Here is a 22,093-nt window from a genome sequence, read left to right as displayed (position 1 = left end):
CATAAAAGGTTTAACAGGACTGTATTTTTTTGTCGGGTTCGCGATGTCTAGTTTACTTCCGTTGCCCTTCGACGTCCTTGGTGACCAGAAACGACACGTTCGCGGATGATGAAAAATACTGTATAAAAAAATGTGGCGGCATTTTGGCGCTGTCCAGGGACGGCATTTTGTCTAAGGACGTCACTGCATATGTATTGTGTTTTATTTTAATTAAAACAATGTTTTCTCATCAATACTTGACAGTAAGTTAATTTAATCAAAGTGCACCTCATATTTTATTTTCAAATTAGAATGCCTATTTCTATTAGCTGATAAACTCATTTTTGCAATATATTATGCAATATTAAAATTGGACATCCGTCCCTGCATTGTAAATACCTTCTATGTGGTTTGAGTCATATTCTGAGATAATTGAAAAAAACTGTTTTAAAAAATAATCGTAGATGATATACCTATGTTTTAAGATTTTTTGTAGATCCTAATCATAAATTAAAATTGTATAATCATATTTTTTTTTTGTAATATATTAATACCTAAATAATAGAAAAATCATAGCTTTTCCATGTTTTTATCAAATACTTACTCTAGGGACCAAAGAACCGCATGTGGCTCACGAGCCATGGTTTGCCGACCACTGCACTAGACGCTCAGAATTAATATATAATTTTCTATTTTTTTTACTTTATATAGTATTTTTAACCGGTCAAAATGCAAAAATTAGGTAAAGATATCCATAATTTAAGTTATTTAAAAAAAAAAAACTAAGTCACTCGATATTAAAATATATAATAATATACAAATAGATTATCACGAACTTGTATCAACTTACCTATAAAACGTAATAGGTACCATCTTCTTGCTTGTCAGTACGGCTACCACATTTTAATACAACACACACAACCATCTTTTCTACTGAATTAACTAAATATATTTACCACTAACTAAATATTTAACACAAAAAATAGCAATTTTAGCAACACGCGCTCGCGATTTATCGATGGTTAGCTATGAGACAAACTAAGATTTCACGACTACACCATAACAAAAAATCTTACACATCTGTAAACCTTTTATCATTCTCAAGCATTTCGCAGAGGTTATAATGGTGCCGAATACTTTCTCACTCGCACTTATGGAACGTTTTTGTTCAAGCCTTGCTCGGCAAGCTTTTTAATTCCTGGGTTTTATGGCCTGACCGTTAACTAATATAGTGCATCTGGCTTTACCATTTATATCTTATTAATCTGGTCTGTGCTTATATCACTGTAAGTAATCAGTTTTGGTGAGTTATTAGAACATTTTTTCATATTATAGAATATGTACATATTTTTTGATAGAATTTGAGTTTTGACCATATTAAGTGTAACTTGTCGGTCTTAGATGCCTCAGATTTTGTATATTGATCCATTGTATTGTCAGGTAGCCGTGGCTGAGTTATAACCAATAAACTGGGAAACGCTACCAAGTTTGATAAGCTAATAAATAATAGGTTTCCATGCTATATTTTAGAACGAAACGATATGTAATGTACTTACAGGTACTATGCAATTATTTTCCGAGTGACTTATATTAATTTTTTATTATTATCTACTTCAATATTAACGTTCTATACACAATCTACTGCCCATTCATTATTGAAGTTGGTTCAGCATATTATTAATGTCGTATAGAGTATTACCAAAGATGTGAATATTACCTATTCTATATTTATGGGGAATTTTATTTTAATGTTACATTTTTTGGTGTAGCAACTCTATAACGAACTAAACGTCAAAATAAAATAATATAGCATCCTGCAACCTAAATAATTATTACCATGTCTCCTACTGTTTCAATATTTGGTTATTATACTAAACAAATATCGCTATTACTGTTACAATAATTTCGTTTAAACAGTATTACAATGAATTAACAGTATTTTGTCCACATTTTAGGATGTATATTGTCATCGAAATGGACTTGAATGAGGTACCTATTTAGTTACTTCATAATATTTTCTTTGCCTTTTGATATCCGATTTTGATAATATCGGCTTGTTTAAAGACTTATTATTTTTCAATAACTCGGCTGCTTGCTGATGGTCAAATGCAGTTATGGCAGTTTATTCTACTGACACTTTTAAATGTATCAAATTATTTTGAGTGACAAATTATTTATAACAGATCCACACCTAATCCTAGCATATAAGACTGTTCACTGTGAGGTCCTCATTATGCTCTATGTGGAGTACTATTCTGATTTTGTACTGAGGTTATTAGGGTAATGAGCATTAATACCCAATGAACCGAGAATGTGTTTTTAATCCTATATTTTTTGTTTTAGAATAATCATATTGCACATTCTTAAGGCAGTGGTTCAAGCTTCTCTCTTGATGAATCAATTCATTTGATAAAAAAATCAATCAAAATGAATTCAAAATTTTATTCTCCGCCAAAGAATGAATCGCCGGATGAAAATATCTTCTCCAAAGTACTCAGCGGCATGAAGTCAGTTTTCAATAATGCCGGAAAAGCCAAAACTAAAAAGAATTCAGATGAACATGAACAACCAATAGGAAATTCTGAAGATGTTATTGACTCAATAGCGGATCTCCAAACTGCACCAAATGATGCAAATGAATCTTCAGGCACCAAATTTGGTATCGATTCTCAGTCTACAATCCAAAAAATCATTAAAAATTCTTTATATACCACCCCCGCGACATTTCTCATTGAAAATCTGAACAATCCTCCAAATAATGACATTTCAAAATCCAGTGGAGATGAAGAAATATCTCCTGATGATGCGGCAAAGATTGTTACTACAGAAGAAGGTATTCAGATTTCCAAGGTTGCTGAGTATACAGAAGACACGGATTTGTCTGAAGCTACTGAAACTATCAATCAAGAAATGATTAAGAAATCTGATGTCGAAGAATTTAAAATGCCATCACTTCAGCACAAGATTGAAGATGCACCATCCCGTGATGATTCATTGAGTGTTATTGATAATAATAAAGGCGGAACTCCTGATGAGTCAATTATTACTGAGTTGACAAATGTCTCTGCCGATGCACTATCCAAGGATATATCCTGTAATAATAGTAAAAGTGATCAACAAATTATTGGTGATTCTATATCTTGTGAAAGTAAGAGCCAAAAGTTGAAGACCATTCCTAGAAAAAAAGGACGCAAGAAAGCGAAAAGCAAAATAAGAGAGTCCAATCATAGAGACAACGTAGAAGGGAAAGAGAGTGTTAATGACAAAGGAATAGACGATGAATTGAATAAACTCACCGATAAAGATGAAGTCAAAAAAGTATCTCCTGTCGAAGAGTCATTACAATCGAAGCCAAGAATTGTTTTAACGTTTCGGTCAGAAAAGACTGGCCTCCGCAGCACCAATGTTAAAATCGTGTCCGATATTGATAAGAATAATGATGAACAAATTGTTGTCCCATTGCCGATTTCAAGTCGTAGATCTTTACGTGGTAAAATGCACTCAACTTCATATGAACAGTTATCGGAAGAACACTTCAAGCGTAGTGATAATAGACGCAAATCAAATATATCTGCTACTGAAAATGATGTGCAATCATTTGATACGAAGACATCTAAAAGCGCTAATAACAGCGAATCTGACGATAGCGCGAGGTCACCTCCGACAGTGCGGAGAAATAAAAGGAAAACCAGTTCAGTTCATTCAGATTCCAATTCAGAAGAATCTCCTCTTGGTAAAGAAAAATCTAACATTAAACGTTCTACCCGATGTAGATCGAAAGAATCGCGAGAAAACGTTTTAGCTAATGCGATTGCCCGGAAAGAAAAGTTTTACAATGAAACCGCCAACTGCTCTGTTCCTACTAGGTTATCACGACGAATCAAGCCGACCGCCAAGGTTCTCGCTAATCGAGAACTAAGATTAGGTTTTGAGACACAAAATAATGCACGTCTCGCATTAGTGTCAGAAAAACCAATTATCAATGAAGAATGCAAGATAACCCGTTCGAGACTGAAAAAATCCCCTGATAAAGGAAAGGCTAAATCGGAAATATTTACAAGACGAAGTTTGACTGGAAGTAAATTAAAGAAGCAGATAAAGTTGATTGACTCCGTATATAAAGTGAAGCAGGTGTCGTCAGATGACGAAAAGACTGATGCCGTCGCTGGTCAAGATAGAAAGTATTTAACTGTTGATGAAATAAATCGCTGTATACTGGGAACTGTACAGGTTGAATTGGGAAATAAATCATCCCAGCATCACGATAAATCTGCAGAGTTATCTCGGTCACACAAATACTCTACGGACGAATTGGCGAAACAGACTGACGAGCAGAAAGAATTTAGACGAGTGAATCGCTTGAAAAAAAAACATCTACGGAAGCTAGGCCTCAGAGCTGTGTGTGCCGGCGGTAACAAGAGAAAAAATACATCGAAGGAATGGGATCATTTGACCGACGAGTCGACAATGGATTCCACGAATACAGAAGCTATCGTCGAGCATTTGAACAACCGCTCCCGAAGCTTTGAATTGAGGTAAGTAGTAGCGACCAATTATATAGAGTAAAACCATTATATTTTGGATAACCCCACATGTTGTGCTTTAAAACGTGTTAGAATTACATTCACCTTGCAGTGTGCATATCAAACGATATGAATAGAACATCTATAATTAATCTGTTTTGTATTACTACTACAATATTGCGTCGATCATGCTCCAGTGGAAATGTCTGCTTTTGAAGCTATGGGTCTCAGGTTCGAATATCGCATCTGGAAGATTCACCAGTTATTAACTGTGCGTGCACCCACAGTACGAGGGATACATTTTGGACATAGTCACGATAAACGAAATTCCACGCTCAATCAAAGGGAAATTGGGAAATTAACAATTTAAACTATGAAACCATTTTGTCACCTAAATAGAAAAAAGCTGCTATACATAAAATAAAAGTAAAGTTTGCAATAAACTGAAAAATTTACATTCATTTTGTTCCACATCGCAAAAAGTCAGACTAACAAAGTCTAACTAAGTAATTAGTTACTAACACATTCACTGCTGACCAGTTAATTACCACAACTCGGTCACTACTAAAGACACACCTGGCGTGTAGCAATTAGCATGATAATTAAATGTGGTCAGCAGTGAAAGTTTAAGTATCGTTAGCAGTTTGAATAAAGTGAATTCTCATAAATAAATCTTGTAGAATTTCCTGAAAGGCAGCCAAGATCCACAATGGACTGTAGAGCTGATGAAAGAAATAAATATTGTTTTTTTTGTTTTGCTCTCCATCCTCGGACAATTATAAATCCAGTAATGTAATTGTATACAGTACTCTCTCAGTAATCTGCCACCCCAAAAACCAGACAAAGTGTCCAATTAGTGAAAGCGGCAGATTATAGTGCATACATACAAAATAAGGTAAAAATTAAAACAGGAATTTCGTAAAGAAGTTTTGAGAAATTTGTACTAGCGAATTATGGTTTTTACTATTTACTAAGTATTTACTAAATTATACATATTTATTAACTAAAACAGTCACTTGTGACACAACCAGTTATTCAGTGAGGCAGATATTCTTAAATGGCCTAGGATTCCTGTCTTTCCCTATGACCAAAAGCTTCATTTTGTGTGTCCCGGTTGCATTGGAGCACGTCATAATTTGTGATACGGTCCTTGGGCACTTTCCTCCTTGGTACATCACTTTCTTTGCGATGAACGCACGTTTTACGAAGGAGAAGTTTTCAAAATAAACCCGTCTCATCTGCGTTGTATACTTTTGTACGCGGCGGACTACTGAATTTGACAATCGAATACCGGCGAATTATAGAGCTTGATTTTGTGCTTTCAACTAGTAAAAATAACGGCGGATTATAGTAGTTGTCGGATTATTGAGAGTGTACTGTACATTAATTTTATATTGTCATTTGTTAATGCTAATAAGAATGTTTAATAAAAATCGATAATCAATAATAAATTTCTTCTAAATGTAGAATCGTCACTCATCCCACTCATACGGTGCCGAGTCAATGCTGATAAAAAGATATATGGATCTATCCTACTCACAGTCTTTGATTGTTATCTAGTTTGCTGAGTAAATCATGACAGTTTTTCTTCACAGATCAGTGAAGTTATATTCTCCCGGTAATTTTTGTCTAAAAATGTATTCACTTAAACAATATTTTTTATTATTTCAGACAAGTAACAGGTGAAGAACAGGAAGAAACTTCGGAATCTTTAAATATTGTGAGGGAAGTGCCGGATCAACAAATGATAACAGTTGATAACAAGGAATCAGACAATAGGTTACCAAATATGAAAAGAAAAATATCACCTACAGGTCATGAAAAACAGTCATCCAAGTCTTCTGAACTAACTAAAGACAAAAAGTCTACCACAGAGAATAATAAGCGACTTTTGAGAATGACTCGCAAGCGGTCAAGGATGGAGAATTATAATGCCAGCGAGCGAGATGCTGTTGTGGTTGGGAATAAGAGAACAGTCGAAGAGATCGGGTAAGAACTTCTTAATGTATCTAAGTAATCAATTGATTAAATACCAACCACAAAATGCGGTGTCTTCCTCTGCCACGTTTACCATTCATCTTTCCATTGGTGATGGATGAGCTGGGGAATGCTGTACTTTTTTCTCTTGTAATGTGGCTAAGATACTGTAGTTTTCTAGTGTTCATGCTATGTTCCCATTCATTTGCAGAGGTCAGCATTAATTATCCTGTCAGTCCAAAGAATTTTGAAGATGCATATATTGCTACATTTTGAAGGTCTTAACTCTCTCTGATATTTCCCTGTTTAGTGTCCATACTTTCATAATACAGAATGGGGATTATATAGCAGTTGACCATAATAGTCTCAGATATATGTCGAGGTCTTATGTTTAAGTGTAAAAATTGGTCTTAGGTTTTTGTCTCTCTACTCATAAAACATTCAAACATGAAATATTGAAGTTTCCGTTAATAAAATAATTAGATTACTGGCTAATAGTTCTCTCAACCTATATTGTATCTGTGACAAATAGTTGGACAGAGGGAAATTATTTTAATAAATGAAAAGAATAACAATACAATACACACATGGAAATTAATTGTTTACTACAGTTTATCTATGACAGTTTGGCTCAAATTTATCTCATTTTTGTCTACTTTAATTATAGGAAACCCCCCACAAACGCCGGTAAATTTATATTACTCTGATATCTCTTTGTCATTTAACGTTATATGTTATTTTATGCCCAGTACCATACCTCAAAAATTCCGAAATTTAAGTTTCTTTGACCCTAAGTGACGAAGCCCACCAAAAGCGGCGGATCGGGGCGCTCACTACGAAGTAGGCTCCCTCCCACCCACGCATTACCCTTCACCTATGTAATAAGGGGCACGAGAAGCACAAAATAATTATTATTATCAGCGTCTCTCATAACAAAGCATTCTCTTATTCAAATAATATTGTGTTGAAGTCATATATGTATGGTGTTTTTATGAACTGATATTAGTTGAAGAATGATAGGTAAAGAATCTGTAGTTTAAACGTATGCTGGCGCACAGGCGACACAGTCTGTGCAACGCAGGACAACTCGGAGAGCCGGCACAGATTGCTACGCGACGTGTGCACGTTTGTATGTGTTATTTTTATCTGCACTGCCCTGCGCTGTGTGGACTGCGTCATCTATGCGCCAGTATAGGTTTAGCCTTAACCTTTTCACTGCTCAGCAAATTTACTAGGTGGACAGTAAGCCAGCTATTTTTGGAATAAAATAAATCACTTTAAATTAATATTAAATACAATTTAAAAAAAATATGAAATTTACCAAATAACGTGTTTCTGGAGTTTCTCATGATACCTAATTTTCACACTAAAATGATAAAATATTATTTCGAAAACACACATAAACAGACAGCAAATATACATGATGTTCATAAGAAGTCGTGAGTTGACTCTTTTCTGGCTTGACGGCACATACAAACTTTGACGAGTCGACTCGCTCATGGCACCTCTGGGTTGATTATTACCTTATTGTTTGTTTGAAAAAGGTCTCCGTCGAAAGCAGATAGTGGTATAATTCCCGACAGTCAACCGGAAGGCAGTTCTTCAAATATAATGTCATGTTTGTGTATGACACAGTCCAACATATACCTTGATCCAAATTCTTTGAATGGTAAGTGTTTCATAATTTATTATCATGTTACTTGAATTTACATACAAACCAAACATTATTGAATTCTTACAATAATTGAATCCAGCCTATAATGATGGATATTATCACTGCACAAAATCAACCTACGTCCTCCGTACAATATAGGTGACATTTAATTTATTAATTAAATTTTTAGAAGTGGAGTTTTGCAAAGCGGTCGATTCTATCAGCGGAAAGAGTGTGGGATGCGGAAGGCCTGCTAAAGGAGACTCGTCGTTGGTCAGATCGAGTCCGCGTGCTCCGTTCCTGCTGGCTTGTGATTTACATAAAAAGAGATTGGTCATGCATCATTGCTGCACCGGTTGCGGACTCTTTTGCACGCAGGTAAAGTGTTTGTTTATTTTATCCAGTGATTGCTTCTGTTTCATATCTTATATGTTCGGTCTTAGTAATTAATTCTAATCATTACAACATCCGCTAATATTTTGTGATATTGATATAATTTCTTCCCACAGGGCATATTCTACAGTTGCAACTTGGGACATCTGTTTCACAGAGAATGCAGCCTACCGTTCATCTCCGTTCTGATTCCAAACTCTGGCACAGTAACAGATAACTCCACTCCATCGATAATGAGTCCAGCTTCAGATTCAAGATTAGAGAACAATCAACAGGCAGCCCCACCCCCACAAAGCAAACTCTCTTGCCTTGATGTCTACAACACAAATCCAGGATGTCCACATTGCGGCTTAGATTCTACCGATTTCAAGCCGGCCAATACTGACTGCTTTAAAGTTAATTTGGAAATGAAGAGCAGAAATGCAGCTATATTATTGCCCAGTCCACGTATAGAATGGTTGGTATTCTCTCAGTTGTGAAAACTACTGATTAATATTGCATACATGAGTGCTAAAAGTGCTCCTATAATGTCATCGATTAAGAAAGAAAATAAATTACTAAATGACAATGTCATCAATTCATTGTTAAACTGTGTGATTGCTTTTAAAACGAGAGACAATGGTGGACAAAAGATATGTAGATACGCAATATGGACATGTCAAAAGACAGGGGCAGCCTGTTTGATTTAGCCAGCTGATTTCTTACAATATCCTGTGGCTTTTAACCCTTTCTAAGCGTTACGAATCCCGACTTAGTACAACAGTGCGCGTTGTGATTTCAAGCATCAATAAATCGTAATAAATGTCAGTCAAACATACACAAATAGAGTAGTAAAAAATCGGAGTCAAGTTCAAAAATGATTATGACAGAACCTAATATTTTATGTGACTCTAAAAATAAACATTCGTCGCCTAAATCTGATAAGAAATCACGAACAAGACTTCTTCATTGAAAAAATGCCAGCTTACTCGAGCGGCGCCATGACACTTACGAAATGGTGCTGGACTAATGCGTCGATGACAGATTAACAAGTGTAAGAACAGTTCAGTATTCTTATAGTCTACCGGCTACCATTTCGACAAATATGTCATACACATAATGAATAATAATATGGTTTATGACTTTTATGAGCATTTTTGTTGAGTGTGTTGAAAAAATATCAGTCATAAATAACTCATTTTTATAGCATCCAGGACATCTCAAACTGTGTAACTTTTGTTTGAACTCGCATACACATTGCAGCACTGCAGGCCGAGTATAAATAAATCATCCTTGAGAACTACTGGCTATTTGAGAGTGATGTACTTACCACCAGTGCCTGGTTTGTACCTACCATTGACCCCGAACTGAATGGAATCGAATGACACATAGTTTATATAACAAAATGGTTTATTTTTCGAATACCTATTACAATTCGTAAAATATTAAATTTCAAACACTTTTTGCACTTCTAAATGCTTTATAGTCACCACAATTTTATTTTCAAGTTCATTTGTTTTTTTTTTATTATATTACTTCAATAACCTGGTACTAGAATAGGTAATCTCTTATTTTATTATAATGACGTGATAGTAAGTAACTCGAGTTATTTTCGACTATAAATATAAGAAGAATTCTACATAAAAAAATAGTAGTCATGAATCAAACCCTTTTGAATAGTATTACGAAAAAAATAATTCTCAAGTGTCTGTCTCACACCAGCAGACGATGATTTGCCGCGCAGTGTATAAAAATTTAGTAGCGCGGGATCTGGTGTTTGCGTAATACGACAATTTCCGCATTTATGCGGGAACGGGCGTCTGAGTGTTCGTGTCTTTTCTTTATAAATGGCTGATAACTAGGGTAAATAAATAATTTTTGTCTGTTTCACCTAATACTATAACCAGAAAATAGTATTTAAAAATGTTAATCAATGATAAACAAAGAGACATATTAAATCGCGGACTTCTAGGTATATTTAAATGACACCTGGTTCAAATTATTTTCCGAAACTATAAACTCGCGGATAATATACTGGCAGATAGGCGAATGAATGCAATCTCCAAAAGCATTCCTTTTGTAAAAATATTTTGTAAATTCACTTTGATCAATGTAACTTTCGAATATTCTATTTAACAGTTTACGCACCAAATAGTTTTTCAATCACTAAAAAACAATATAACTTATTATATCGCAAACTCGTATCGTTACAAACACGTCAGTCAAATGTCTTCGGCGCACATGCACTAAGAAGCGATAAGACACTATATACGCGGCAAATTTGAATTGGCCCGATGACTGATATATTTTTATTCAAGACACGCTCCCGAAAAATATTTATTTAAATTAGATAGAACAAAAGTTTAGGCTATCCATTGACAGATGTCAAGAGAAGGATGATTTTTTAATAAATTAAATCAATATTCGAATTATTCGCGCCTGGCGGAAAGCAGTACTAGGCAAACGAAAATCGAAATGACTTTAGTCAGCTGACGCGCGGATGACTCGCGCGTATAGGCTGACTAAAGTCAGTTGCCGCGTTAGAAAGGTTAAATGAGTCTTTATGACTTTACCTAATATATATTAAGTTTAACAACATAACGTTGTTTCCCTTACAAAATTGTATACATATCTGCAAAATCTCAAGTTTTCTGGGGAGCATAAAAACAGTTTACAAAATGTATGGCACTTGAATCAATTCAAAAAAGGTTTTCATAATTTCAACGAAAATGCAATTTTTATAAATTGTTTTATTTTGCATGTAAAGGCGATTTTTGCCGTTTTTATTATACGAAAATGTCAAAAATGCATATTTTGCATAATATATACAATTTTGCAATGGAAACAACGATAAGCATCTTTTAACATTAATTACGTGTATTGTTCTGATTGAAAAAAGGTGTTTTAAATTTAATTTGCCTTTATATTGTCATTACAGGGTATCTCCACAGATGTCATTCCGATCTAATAGTCTTAAACTGGAAGATAATTATCCAATAACTGAAAACTCAGCAATACAGGGAAGCAACTTGAACATTGATCTACCGGTGTTGCCTTCGAATCTCCTTCCGAGTTTACATTCCAATGTGATCACCCTGCAGAGCAACAAAGATGGCCTGATAGATTATGATGAACTACTTATGAGGGTAAACTGTGAAGAGAAAACCGAAGTTGATTTATATGCAGCTATCTGTGAGAGAGAAAATACCGTCGAGAAAGTTATAGCTGCTCTGAGTATGATTTTATTTTAAATTAAGAATATATCATCGGTTGTATTATTATAAAGAAATACTGGCAACCCGATGGACTTTTATTATTGTAGGTTCTGGAGCAGATCCCAGGCTTCCAATACCGGAAGCCGACGATGGAAACTGTCTGCATTTATCAGCGAGAGAATGGAACCTTCCAGCCTTACACATTTTCAAAACACTCGGTTGTCAGGTGGACTCATTTGACAAAAAACAACGAACTCCGTTGATGTTAGCAATAATCAAGTATGACAATCAAGTAAAAGAGAACACCTCTGCTACTGATGAGGGCGGTGACAGTAGTACACTTAAGAAAAATGAAGATTTTTATTCAGTACTCCGATACATGGTTTCTGCAGGAGCAGATATCACCCTGAAGGTAGGTGTAGCGACAGTAGTGTGAATTTTTTTATTACCTAAGAAATTTTTTGGTAACCACGAAATTAAACCAAATGTTCCTAATTTAATATCACCCAGCATTCAGTTGCAGAGCTGTGAGTATAAATTAAGATTACATACAATTTGGAATGCATGTTGTTTCTGTTTGTCTGATTTCCTTTCCAAAGATGGCATTTATCACAATTTTCTAGCGCATTCATTTTGTACAGTGAAAAGTATTTTCAGGGTCCTGAAGGTGTGACCGCTTTACATTTGGCGGCAAAAAATAGTGATGTGGCCGCTTGTTCACTTCTACTGGAAAGCCACACGAGTTATGCCAAATCTTTCATTGATCAAACTGACGACGGAGGTTGGACTCCTCTCGTATGGGCTGCAGAGAACGGAAACTTTCACGTTGTTAAGTAAGTTGTTAATGTTCACTTACACACATCATGAGTCTTCCTGTATTGCTTAACACCATTTCCCAATTTAACAAATGACTGCTAATAAACAATACAGTAAAACCTCGTTAATACGAATTCCATGGGACCGAAAATCGAAAAAAATTCGAATTACAAAATATGGAATGTATGGGGGAAAAATACTTAAATTTGGAAAAAAAAAATTTTGATTTTCAAGCTCTAAAATTTGTCGGTATTCGTGTATCAAATTCAGTAGTCCGCCGCGTACAATTATACAACGCAGATGTGACGGATTTATTTTGGAAACTTCTCCTTCGTAAAACGTACGTTCATCGCGAAGAAAGTAATGTACCAAGAGGAAAGTGCCCAAGGATCGCATCACAATTATGCGGTGCTCCAATTCAACCGGGACACACAAACTGAAGCTATTGGTCATAGGGAAAGCCAGGAATCCTAAGCCATTCAAGAATATCTGCCTCACTGAACAACTGGTTGTGTCAAGTGATTTACTGTTTAATATTTAGTTAATAAACTTAGTTTATAAATATATATAATTCAGTAAATACTTGATTTTGATTATAAATAAACCCGTAATTTGCTTGTACAAATTTCTCAAAAAAACTATTTTTACGAAATACCTATTTTCATTTTTACCATAGTATATATGCACTATAATCCGCCGCTTTCACCAATTGGACAGTTGTCTGGTTTTTGGGGTGGCGGATTACTGAGAGAGTTTTGTATACAGTAATTAACTGAATCAATATCATTTTTCATATATAAATAAGCATGCATTAAATGATGAAATGTTTGCACCAGTCAAAAATATTTAGAGTTAATAATTTGTTCAACTGAAATAAACAATCTAATATTCTCATATACTTTTCAGATATTTATTAGAAAAGGGTGCCAACCCTATGGTAAGGGATTCAGAAAACAATGTTGCCCTTCATTGGGCATCAGTAGCCGGTTGTGGAAACTCTGTCGAAGCCCTTCTTAACTTTGGCAGCCATTTGAATGTCTCCAATGTTCATGGTGATACACCTCTGTGAGTATTCACTTACGTTTCTTTCAAGCTCACAGTTTGTTGTTGAATTGTATGGTTATATGTGATATTTTTTTACTTAGTGTGATTATTTTTCTATTTCCAGGCATGTGAGCTCCCGTCAAAATCACTACAATTGTGTCATCATATTGCTTGCAAGAGGAGCACAGGTTAAAATATTTTGCGTATATAAATATCTAAATTAAATTAGAGTAGATCTAGAATCCCTATTTGCTGAGCCTTCTCTGATAAAAATTAGATTATATTCTTTTTATAAACCAATTTGTGTTATTTACACAAATTATTTTATGCCAATGTTCAGTAAATCGTATTTAAATAACTAATACGAGACCACCTTAAATGATATTTCAGATAAACTTAAAGAATGTTCGAGAAGAAACTGCTTTGGATATGGCAAACGACTCTAGTGACTGCTTTTCAGCTCTCTCTATCAACACACATCTTCAAAGCATCATGTCTTCCTTTGCAAGACCTGAAAAGATTGTCTCAAAGTGAGTTATGCTTTGATCAGATACTACAATTATGTTCTCTTGTAAAATATCTTTCATGAAATATTTATTTAGTTACGAGTACCAGATCATTCTGAATGTTGAAAATGTTGCTTATTTGTTCATTACAGTGATTTATCAAATGGCAAAGAAATAAACCCGGTGCAGTGCGTCAATTCGGTGGACGATGAAGACATGCCCAAAGATTTTACTTACATAACAGAGAACTGCTTCACTACCGACATCAATATAGACAGGAAAATAACCTCTGTGGAGGTTAGTATATGATCTATTAGGTTTTTGGGTTGTCACCATGTGTTCTTCCTTCTTTCCTTGACGTTTCGGACTTATTGCAGAGCCCGTTTTCAAGAAATAATACATTGAAGTATACTCTTAAGTGTATGAATGCAAACGCTGCTCTAAGTATGCCAAAAGGGGTATGTATCTTCTTTAACCATATCCGCTTCTCAGTTGGGGCATATGGACACCACACGACACCTCCTAGAATTCCTGTTGCTAGTCAGTCTTCTTGCGTCTTCCCAGGTTTCTGTAGCTCTGCCATATACACTCTGTGGATGATATTTAGCAGCCTTGCACTACACCAGAATGCGGTTAGCTTGAAGAACAGGTAGACCAGGTTAAAATTATTCGTAACACATGACCGAGCCAGGTCCAACAACGCATTTCACTCTCAGTGAGATAAGAAGCTTCATGGCTCACTCTCTTATCTCCCTGTTACTCCTCAAACTATACCACCACAGCACACCTAGTATCCGCCACAAACATCTGTTCTCGAAGCTCAGTATACGATTGCACTGAGCCTCTGTAAGGTAACGTGATTCTCAACCGTAAAGTGGCATTTGATTTTAACCAGATACAGTTATGACTCCCAAGCATTCCGCATTGAGTTGAATGTTACTCCAGTCATTCCTATTCGGCTAGCAAGCTGTCTTTTAGGGGATCTGTTTAATTAAGAACAAACATTGTTTATGAATTATTTACATTAGTTACATCTGAATATGGCTTCTATATATTATAAGGCATGACAAATTTAAAAAGAAAGCTAATAAGAAGAACATATTATTTCATTTTATATTTGCATCAAAAGGGATGTTTATAGGAAATTTTAAAACATCTTTTTAATTCCTTTCAGGCTTGCAATTGTACAGAAGTTTGTGGACAGTCGACAAATGACTGCGCTTGCTCAAATCTATCAGTGCAATGTTGGTACAACACTGATGGCTTACTTGTCTCACACTTTGATTATGACAACCCCCCAATCATATTCGAATGCAATGAAGCTTGCTCGTGCAATAAGGTATGTAAATGCGCATTTAAAGTAAAAACAGTAATTATACTATGTCAGTCCTTTCAATTTTGTTTTATGTAATAATGTTATACTATATAAACTCCACAACACTCAAAAAATTTCGACTAGATCAATGTTTCCAAACTTCCAGTCTGCAAAAATTTTGTGCTGTAAAAATGGTTGTAAATCTCGATGTTACAATCCTGTTAACAAATTGTCTGCATTTTCTGCTACCTATTCATGTGAGAAGACTTTTTCGGCCATGTCAGTATTCAAAATGAAACAGAGAAATCGAATGGATGTCAATGCAGCCCTTTGTCTCTTCGAAACATCACCGAAGCCATGATTATAAACTTTTCTAGTAAAGATGTTGTAGCAAATTTCGCAATATCTAAAAATAAAATTTACAAATATTAAAAAAATATTTACAGATTGCTTTCAGATTATTAACAATATAATTTTAATGTTATGTCTGTTATAATAACATGATTTAAAAACTAATAAACAAAATAGGTAGGTACTATATAAATAATATTACCAGTCTGCAGGTATAAAACGGTTGGGGAACACTGCTCTAGATAGAAGGAGTTTATTCGTCACCGTTCAGGCAAAAGTCACCAACCCTGAAAATGGCAGTTTTGAGTTGAGTATGTCACCCGAAGCGTAAAATTATGTTCTTTAAGATGCAAAACTCACCACGGTACATTAGTTAGTAAAATTTTGCTTAAATCCGAATTATTTGTTTTTCACTAAATGACTTTCGATAAAATCTTAACAAGCAAAAGTCATTATAGGTGAATAGACATTATTGACTATATAAAAAAAATAAATCCTTTGTTATAAATATACAAGCAAAAGTCACTATACTATGGATGGTGAGTTTTACTGATCCTTCTTTTGGCTAACATTGTTCAGATTATTAACAAGCAAAAGTCACCAAACCATAATTGAGCTACCTTGCCTCCTTCAAAACCTTCCAGATGTTTTAATTAGCATCAAAAAGTAAAATTACCTTAAAGAAATTATCAAAAAGACATGAGAAAATAATTTAATGTAGATAAAACATTAAAATCTGATTTTTCCTGCATTTTCAAACTTTCAAATTGCGATATCTCAAAACTATGTTTTTAGGGTTGGTGACTTTTGCCTGAACGGTGACGATATGCATTCCATATTAGGAATTTTGAAGGCAGTTCGATTTTTGAATCAAACAATTGAGCCCAAATCCGGAAAACGAGCATTATCCTGAAAACGGCATTCAGAGATATTGGCACTTAAACATTTTAGTTGGTTGTTGTGGAGATATCCGTTATCGAAAATATTTAATTCTGATGAATATAAGTAGTTTGAGTAATTGAGAACACGGTTTATTAACCAAAAAAAAATTTATTGGATAAACCACCATGTTTATAGTAAAATATACGGTAACAAATTTAACGCTGTTTTTCCGTATAACATAAAATAATCGTACAACTCTCATTTTGATGGTAACATCCTTTACCCTAAGTTTTTGAGTCACTTGAAGTGATGTCTTCATCAGGAGGTCCATTTCCAACATTTATTGGGATACATTCCAATATATTTTTACCAATCAGCAGTTTGTTGGCTTCACAAAAGGCAAACAAGGCAAAATGTCTTCCATTTACTTTGCATCCTGTTGGATTTTATTTCCCATTTCCCAAAACTTGGAAAATAAATTATTCTGTTCAACGGCTGAAAAAAATATATTGCACAACTTCTGACAGCACTTACCCACATATGATCAAAGTATATTTTCTTGATAATCTTTCCTTTTAAAGTTTTATAATTTTGACCACTATTCGTTTTTGACGTAATTAGTTTCATCAATGGCATGCCTTTTTTAGAACAAATAGATTCAGATTACTCTGAAGAGTAAAACAATATTTATCGCAATAACAAATGCAAATGCCGCGAACGTCCGTAAGCACGAACTGTGTGTACAGTGCCGCAAACTTATCTGAAGAATTGATGGGAGAACCACAGTCGAAAACTACCCAATCAAGACTCGCAACTGGACAGAATCTGACATTGGATTGGCGTATTCAATATGGCATCCATATATGTTCTAGTGGTTCCATTTTTGACCATTATTCAGATAAGTTGGTTGGACCGTATGTCGTGTACCGCATAAATATTATGGTATACGGATAAACAGCGTGCATCGCGTCAGTTTGGACTGTCTACTGCCACCTATAGTTAGAATATCAAAGTAATATTTGGTGAGTGCATGCATAGGTATATGCCGCGTAATTTAAACTCATTTACCAAAAAATAGCGTTATCGCAATAACGCTCGTTTTCCGGATATGGGCTAAATTGCATATGCATTGGTAACAAGTTCATTATTTCCTTTTTCAATTGGCGGCTCGCGTTCTGGTTTGAAGTATCTTTCCATATGTATTAATTATCGCTAAAATTTATATGTATTCAAATGTCTACTTTGATATGTCAACATGTGAGATGAATGAAAGATTACTCAGATTATTCTGAAATTATAGTGGAATGTCACAGTAGAAGTGTGCTCTTATACTGAACCTGCAATGCAGTCACTTGTAGCTAACTTAATCAGAGGTCCTTTTTTTGCTTCAATTTCATCTCTAAAGAAGGTGATTTTCAACATCTTTGACAATTCTCCATTTTTACAGCTTCTTTGCCCGAATCGCGGATTAGGTCGAGCTTCATTAAAAACATGTCTTCAAATCTATCGAAAGCAGCAATTGACTCCGGGTATCACAATGCAAAGACAGGGATGGTCAGTTAAGACTCTTCGGCCGTTGGCACGAGGAACCCTTGTCTGTGAATTCATCGGAGAAGTTCTCCGAGCTACAGCAGCATTGAAAAGAGATCCGCAGCCATATCTGTTCCAGTTGGAAGTCAATGGAGAGGTTTTAGAGGTCGGTATGACGATCAAAACAAATTCAAGAGATCCTTTAATATATACTGAGAAATCTTTCATAAGTCTAATATTAATATTCTTAACTTATTGTAGGATATGACTGACACATACTGCATTGATGCAAAGCTATATGGCAATGTCGGACGCTTTATAAACCATAAGTGCGATCCAAATATTGTTGCTGTTAGAGTTTTTGTGAAGCATCAAGATCTCAGATTTCCTAGGATCGCATTCTTTGCATCGAGGGATATAGAATCTGGTGAAGAAATAGGGTACGTACATATATGATTTCATTTGAGACAAAAATTTTATTGCTGTCAAATATTATAGCTTCTTAGCATTAATACCTGTCATACGTAATAATATGCGGTAAAACCCCATTTTCGAAATCACTAGGACCAAAATATGAAGCAAATTTCGGATTTTACAAAATAAAAAATGTATTGCAAAAAAGGTTAAATTTCCAAAAACAAAACAGCATTTTTTTTTCATTACATATATCGTTGAAACTAGAAAATTGTGTAACTCCAAAAACACTACTTTACAGGAGGAGACAAAAAAAATAATATGGTTTCCTATACAAATATAATATGGTTATGGAGTTAAATCATCCATGATTTAACAATGTTACAATTTTTTTGGAATTACATCATTTGCAAGACAGGTAGATATTAACAACGACCACTAGATGGGATTCAAAGTCAATTTTCAATTAAAACGGAGTACACATTTTTCTAGTTTCAACAACGAATTATTTTCATTTCCTCTTATGGGAAACAATTTATTTCAAAATAAAATCAGTAGGTACTAACTATCACACTTGAACAATTTACCATTAGGTATCAAAGTAATCAAGGGTATCAAAGGTAGTATTTTGGCAACTGAAATTGGAATTTTGTAACACTAAATATGAAAATTCCATCAAAAGTCAAAAATCCACTAAAACAATGAATGGATAAGTAACAAATAAGAAAACCCCTATGATATTACAAAAACATGCCCTCATAGAGACTTATAATCAAACATTTCTGTTATATTAAAATCGGTTAATCTCTCGATAAAATCTCTCAAAATAGTATTGCGAGTTTGACATAAAAATAACTTCCATTCTGTTTCTACGACTATCTTTTTTTAATTTATTTCATAGTATGTTCATTTACGATAACATCGTGGGTCCCAGGCTCGAATCCTGGGTCTGGCAAGTACACATATTATTTTTGAGTCAGAGTATGGACCTAATAGGTTGAGCAAGTGGCTGACATCCATTTCTCGTAAAAACAAAATCTGTTAATACAAACCTCCACTTTGTGGAGGCCCATATGATCCTATTAGGATCAGACATGTTCGAAAGAAAAGAAAATTAATTACTTTCTTAAAGCCAAATACTCATTTAATAGGGACTCCCGTTAGTGAGTGTGGCAGTAAACAGTCTTTATTTCTCAGATAAATTTTTGCAGAAGCTATTTTTAGATTTGTAATTTATTTTATTATACTGGAAGCGGGAGTCATAAACTATTTTGTATTACAAATTAAAAATAATTGATCTGTATGAACTGTGTAAGATTGTTTTGAATAAAAATACCAATTACATTAAAACATCTATAATATGTAATTTTCTATGGCTGATACTTATAATCTATGTATCCGAGAATAGACACTTAATGTCTTTTAATTACATTCGTACCAGACCTCCAATCAAACTACAATATGAAACCCAACTTCACGCCTGTGAGATACCACTGAGGTTATTACAGCTGTTTAAGTGGTTTCCATGTTGACACTAGTTTAGTTTCATGAAAGAAAATTCTTGCTTGCAAATTTATATGCTCTCGAAGAGACTTGCATGCAATGCAGCCTTCTTATGCAGTTTAGGAAACTGCTAGTGAGGAAGAAGACATTCATAAAAACTCTACAAATCGTCTTCTTGATATTTCAATCTCAATTGATTGTTGTTTTGCAAGTCAAGCAAATCCAATTTACAAGATTGCATGCGCCATGTGCCAGGCTATAGCGATGGTAATATAACTACACTATAGCGTATATTAATATTTGTCACAGCAAAAAAGTTATAACAAATTTTTCTTGATTTCTTTCTTTTAACCATGTTCATATATAATCATAATATGATATGGGCCTCCACATTGTGGAAATTTGTATTAACAGATTTTTTTTGTTTTTACGAGAAATTGATGTCAGCCACTAGCTCAACCTATAACTCCAAACACAATTTGAAAAACAACATGCGTATTTGCCAGACCCAGGATTCAAACCTTGGAAACGCGTAAGTCGCTTGGCCATCGTGGGGCCGTCAATAAATTAATGGATGAAAACAATTTACCATGTTTCACTGAAAACATATTTTTTTTAATTATTAGAAACTACTAGGATTTTTTTTGTGTATTCCATTTAGTGGGTAAGCCCCTAACCACTAACTTAAATTATTTCAAAATTGCATATTATGAATATTTTTTTTTTCAGGTTTGATTATGGCGAGAAATTCTGGGCGATCAAAAGAAAGAGCTTCAGCTGCGACTGTGGGTCTTCGAACTGCAGATATTGCCATCACGCTACATCCACTAACATTCCTTTCCAATCAGATGATGAAGACTTTAAAGAGGAAGAAGAAGATGATAACTATGATGGACTTCACTAATAATTTGCTCAACGTATTTTAACTCGGTCCTTTGGTTGATCCAAACAGACAAAATCTAACACAGATTATAATATAATTATGTAGATAATCGCATAGAATTTCCCTTTGAATTAAAAGACTGGGGATTCAAAAATGGTCAGTTTTACTATTGTAAGTACATATCTCAATCTATGAATACATCACTACCAACTTGCAAAATAGGTTGTTCAATTTTTAACCTACGAATGTAGTTGATGTATTGTAAGAAAGTCTCTAGCTATTTTAGTTCTTATATTAGAATATATTATTAAATTCGTTAGAATAATTTCACTGTACCGATGGTACTCGTAGTAGATATAACATAATTGAGGAACCAAGGATTAAACAAACGCAAGTGCACTGGTGGCCAAATTGAGTAAATCGACTTCAACGTTAGGTATGCGACTATAAATTTTACATAACTTTTTTGAAATAGAGTACATATTATGTTATTACTATTCTAAGAAAAATTGATATTTCTTATGTTTTTTAGCAACTGAAGGATGGACCAGTAAGGTGAAAACATTCAAATTAGATATATCGCTGATGAAAATAATAACATTTTATTTCCACAATGTCCATGTAGTGTAATCCAATATTAGGAATAAAATCCATATAACTTTTCACACGCAGCAGTTACATTTTTCACACATAAAGAGGTATGAGGTGCGGTGACTGACTGCAACTGCTCCTAACTCATTTTTTATTCAACCATGCCACTTATACTCCTTTAATCCTCAGTACCTCAATTATTGTCTTCCTACTTTATTGACATATTATTACAGCGATGGCAAACCTATTTATACGAGTGTGTCAATTCACGATTCTTTTAAATAATCTTCCGTCGGATAAAGAATATTTAAATTAAAATAGACTATCAAAATACGTATTAATTGAGTCAGCATTCACTTGGTAGAATTCAATTTTACAAATGTTTATATAGATTAAATTTATTTCTACAGGTGTTTTAAAGTCGATAGCTATTGACTTAATAAACACCTGTATAATTTAATATAATTTATATAATCAAAATACGTTTTACACTATTAGGTTTATTGTAAAATATGTCAAAAAATATTACCCATTATAA

General features: G+C 34.3%; 1 protein-coding gene across 3 annotated transcripts; it reads left to right on the top strand.

Annotated features, from left to right (window-relative positions):
• Window positions 1–1,772: 1,772 nt before the first annotated feature.
• G9a (histone-lysine N-methyltransferase G9a) lies at window positions 1,773–21,695 on the top strand. 3 transcript variants are annotated; one of them, XM_085947058.1, is made up of 17 exons: window positions 1,773–1,968; window positions 2,323–4,514; window positions 6,174–6,491; window positions 8,024–8,148; window positions 8,324–8,511; window positions 8,643–8,983; window positions 11,444–11,739; window positions 11,828–12,132; window positions 12,378–12,553; window positions 13,443–13,601; window positions 13,705–13,768; window positions 13,971–14,110; window positions 14,239–14,383; window positions 15,261–15,425; window positions 18,082–18,330; window positions 18,426–18,604; window positions 20,811–21,695. In XM_085947058.1, the coding sequence occupies exons 2-17, from the start codon at window positions 2,407–2,409 to the stop codon at window positions 20,983–20,985; spliced, it is 5,133 nt and encodes a 1,710-aa protein (XP_085803184.1). In that variant the 5' UTR covers window positions 1,773–1,968; window positions 2,323–2,406; the 3' UTR covers window positions 20,986–21,695. The 3 variants fall into 3 exon arrangements, with proteins under 3 accessions (XP_085803184.1, XP_085803187.1, XP_085803186.1); XM_085947061.1 differs by lacking the exons at window positions 18,426–18,604; window positions 20,811–21,695 and adding an exon at window positions 15,958–16,058 and having other exon boundaries at window positions 18,082–18,240; XM_085947060.1 differs by lacking the exons at window positions 18,082–18,330; window positions 18,426–18,604; window positions 20,811–21,695 and adding an exon at window positions 15,958–16,219.
• The last annotated feature ends 398 nt before the right edge of the window (window positions 21,696–22,093 follow it).

The sequence above is a fragment of the Rhyacophila brunnea genome, unplaced genomic scaffold (assembly GCF_057557595.1).
Source record: "Rhyacophila brunnea isolate RB1 unplaced genomic scaffold, BYU_Rbru_1.0 scaffold_2, whole genome shotgun sequence".
NCBI lineage: Eukaryota > Metazoa > Arthropoda > Insecta > Trichoptera > Rhyacophilidae > Rhyacophila > Rhyacophila brunnea.
The sequence above is the reverse complement of the archived record's forward strand: the minus strand, read 5'-3'. Positions and strand labels throughout refer to the sequence as shown.

Excerpts from the sequence above, each read along its gene's own strand:
- G9a (XM_085947058.1), top strand. The coding sequence starts at position 2,407 with ATGAATTCAAAATTTTATTCTCCGCCAAAGAATGAATCGCCGGATGAA. Across the intron at positions 8,984-11,443 it reads CCCAGTCCACGTATAGAATG|GGTATCTCCACAGATGTCAT; the intron begins GTTGGTATTCTC and ends TTGTCATTACAG. Across the intron at positions 13,602-13,704 it reads GTTCATGGTGATACACCTCT|GCATGTGAGCTCCCGTCAAA; the intron begins GTGAGTATTCAC and ends TTCTATTTCCAG.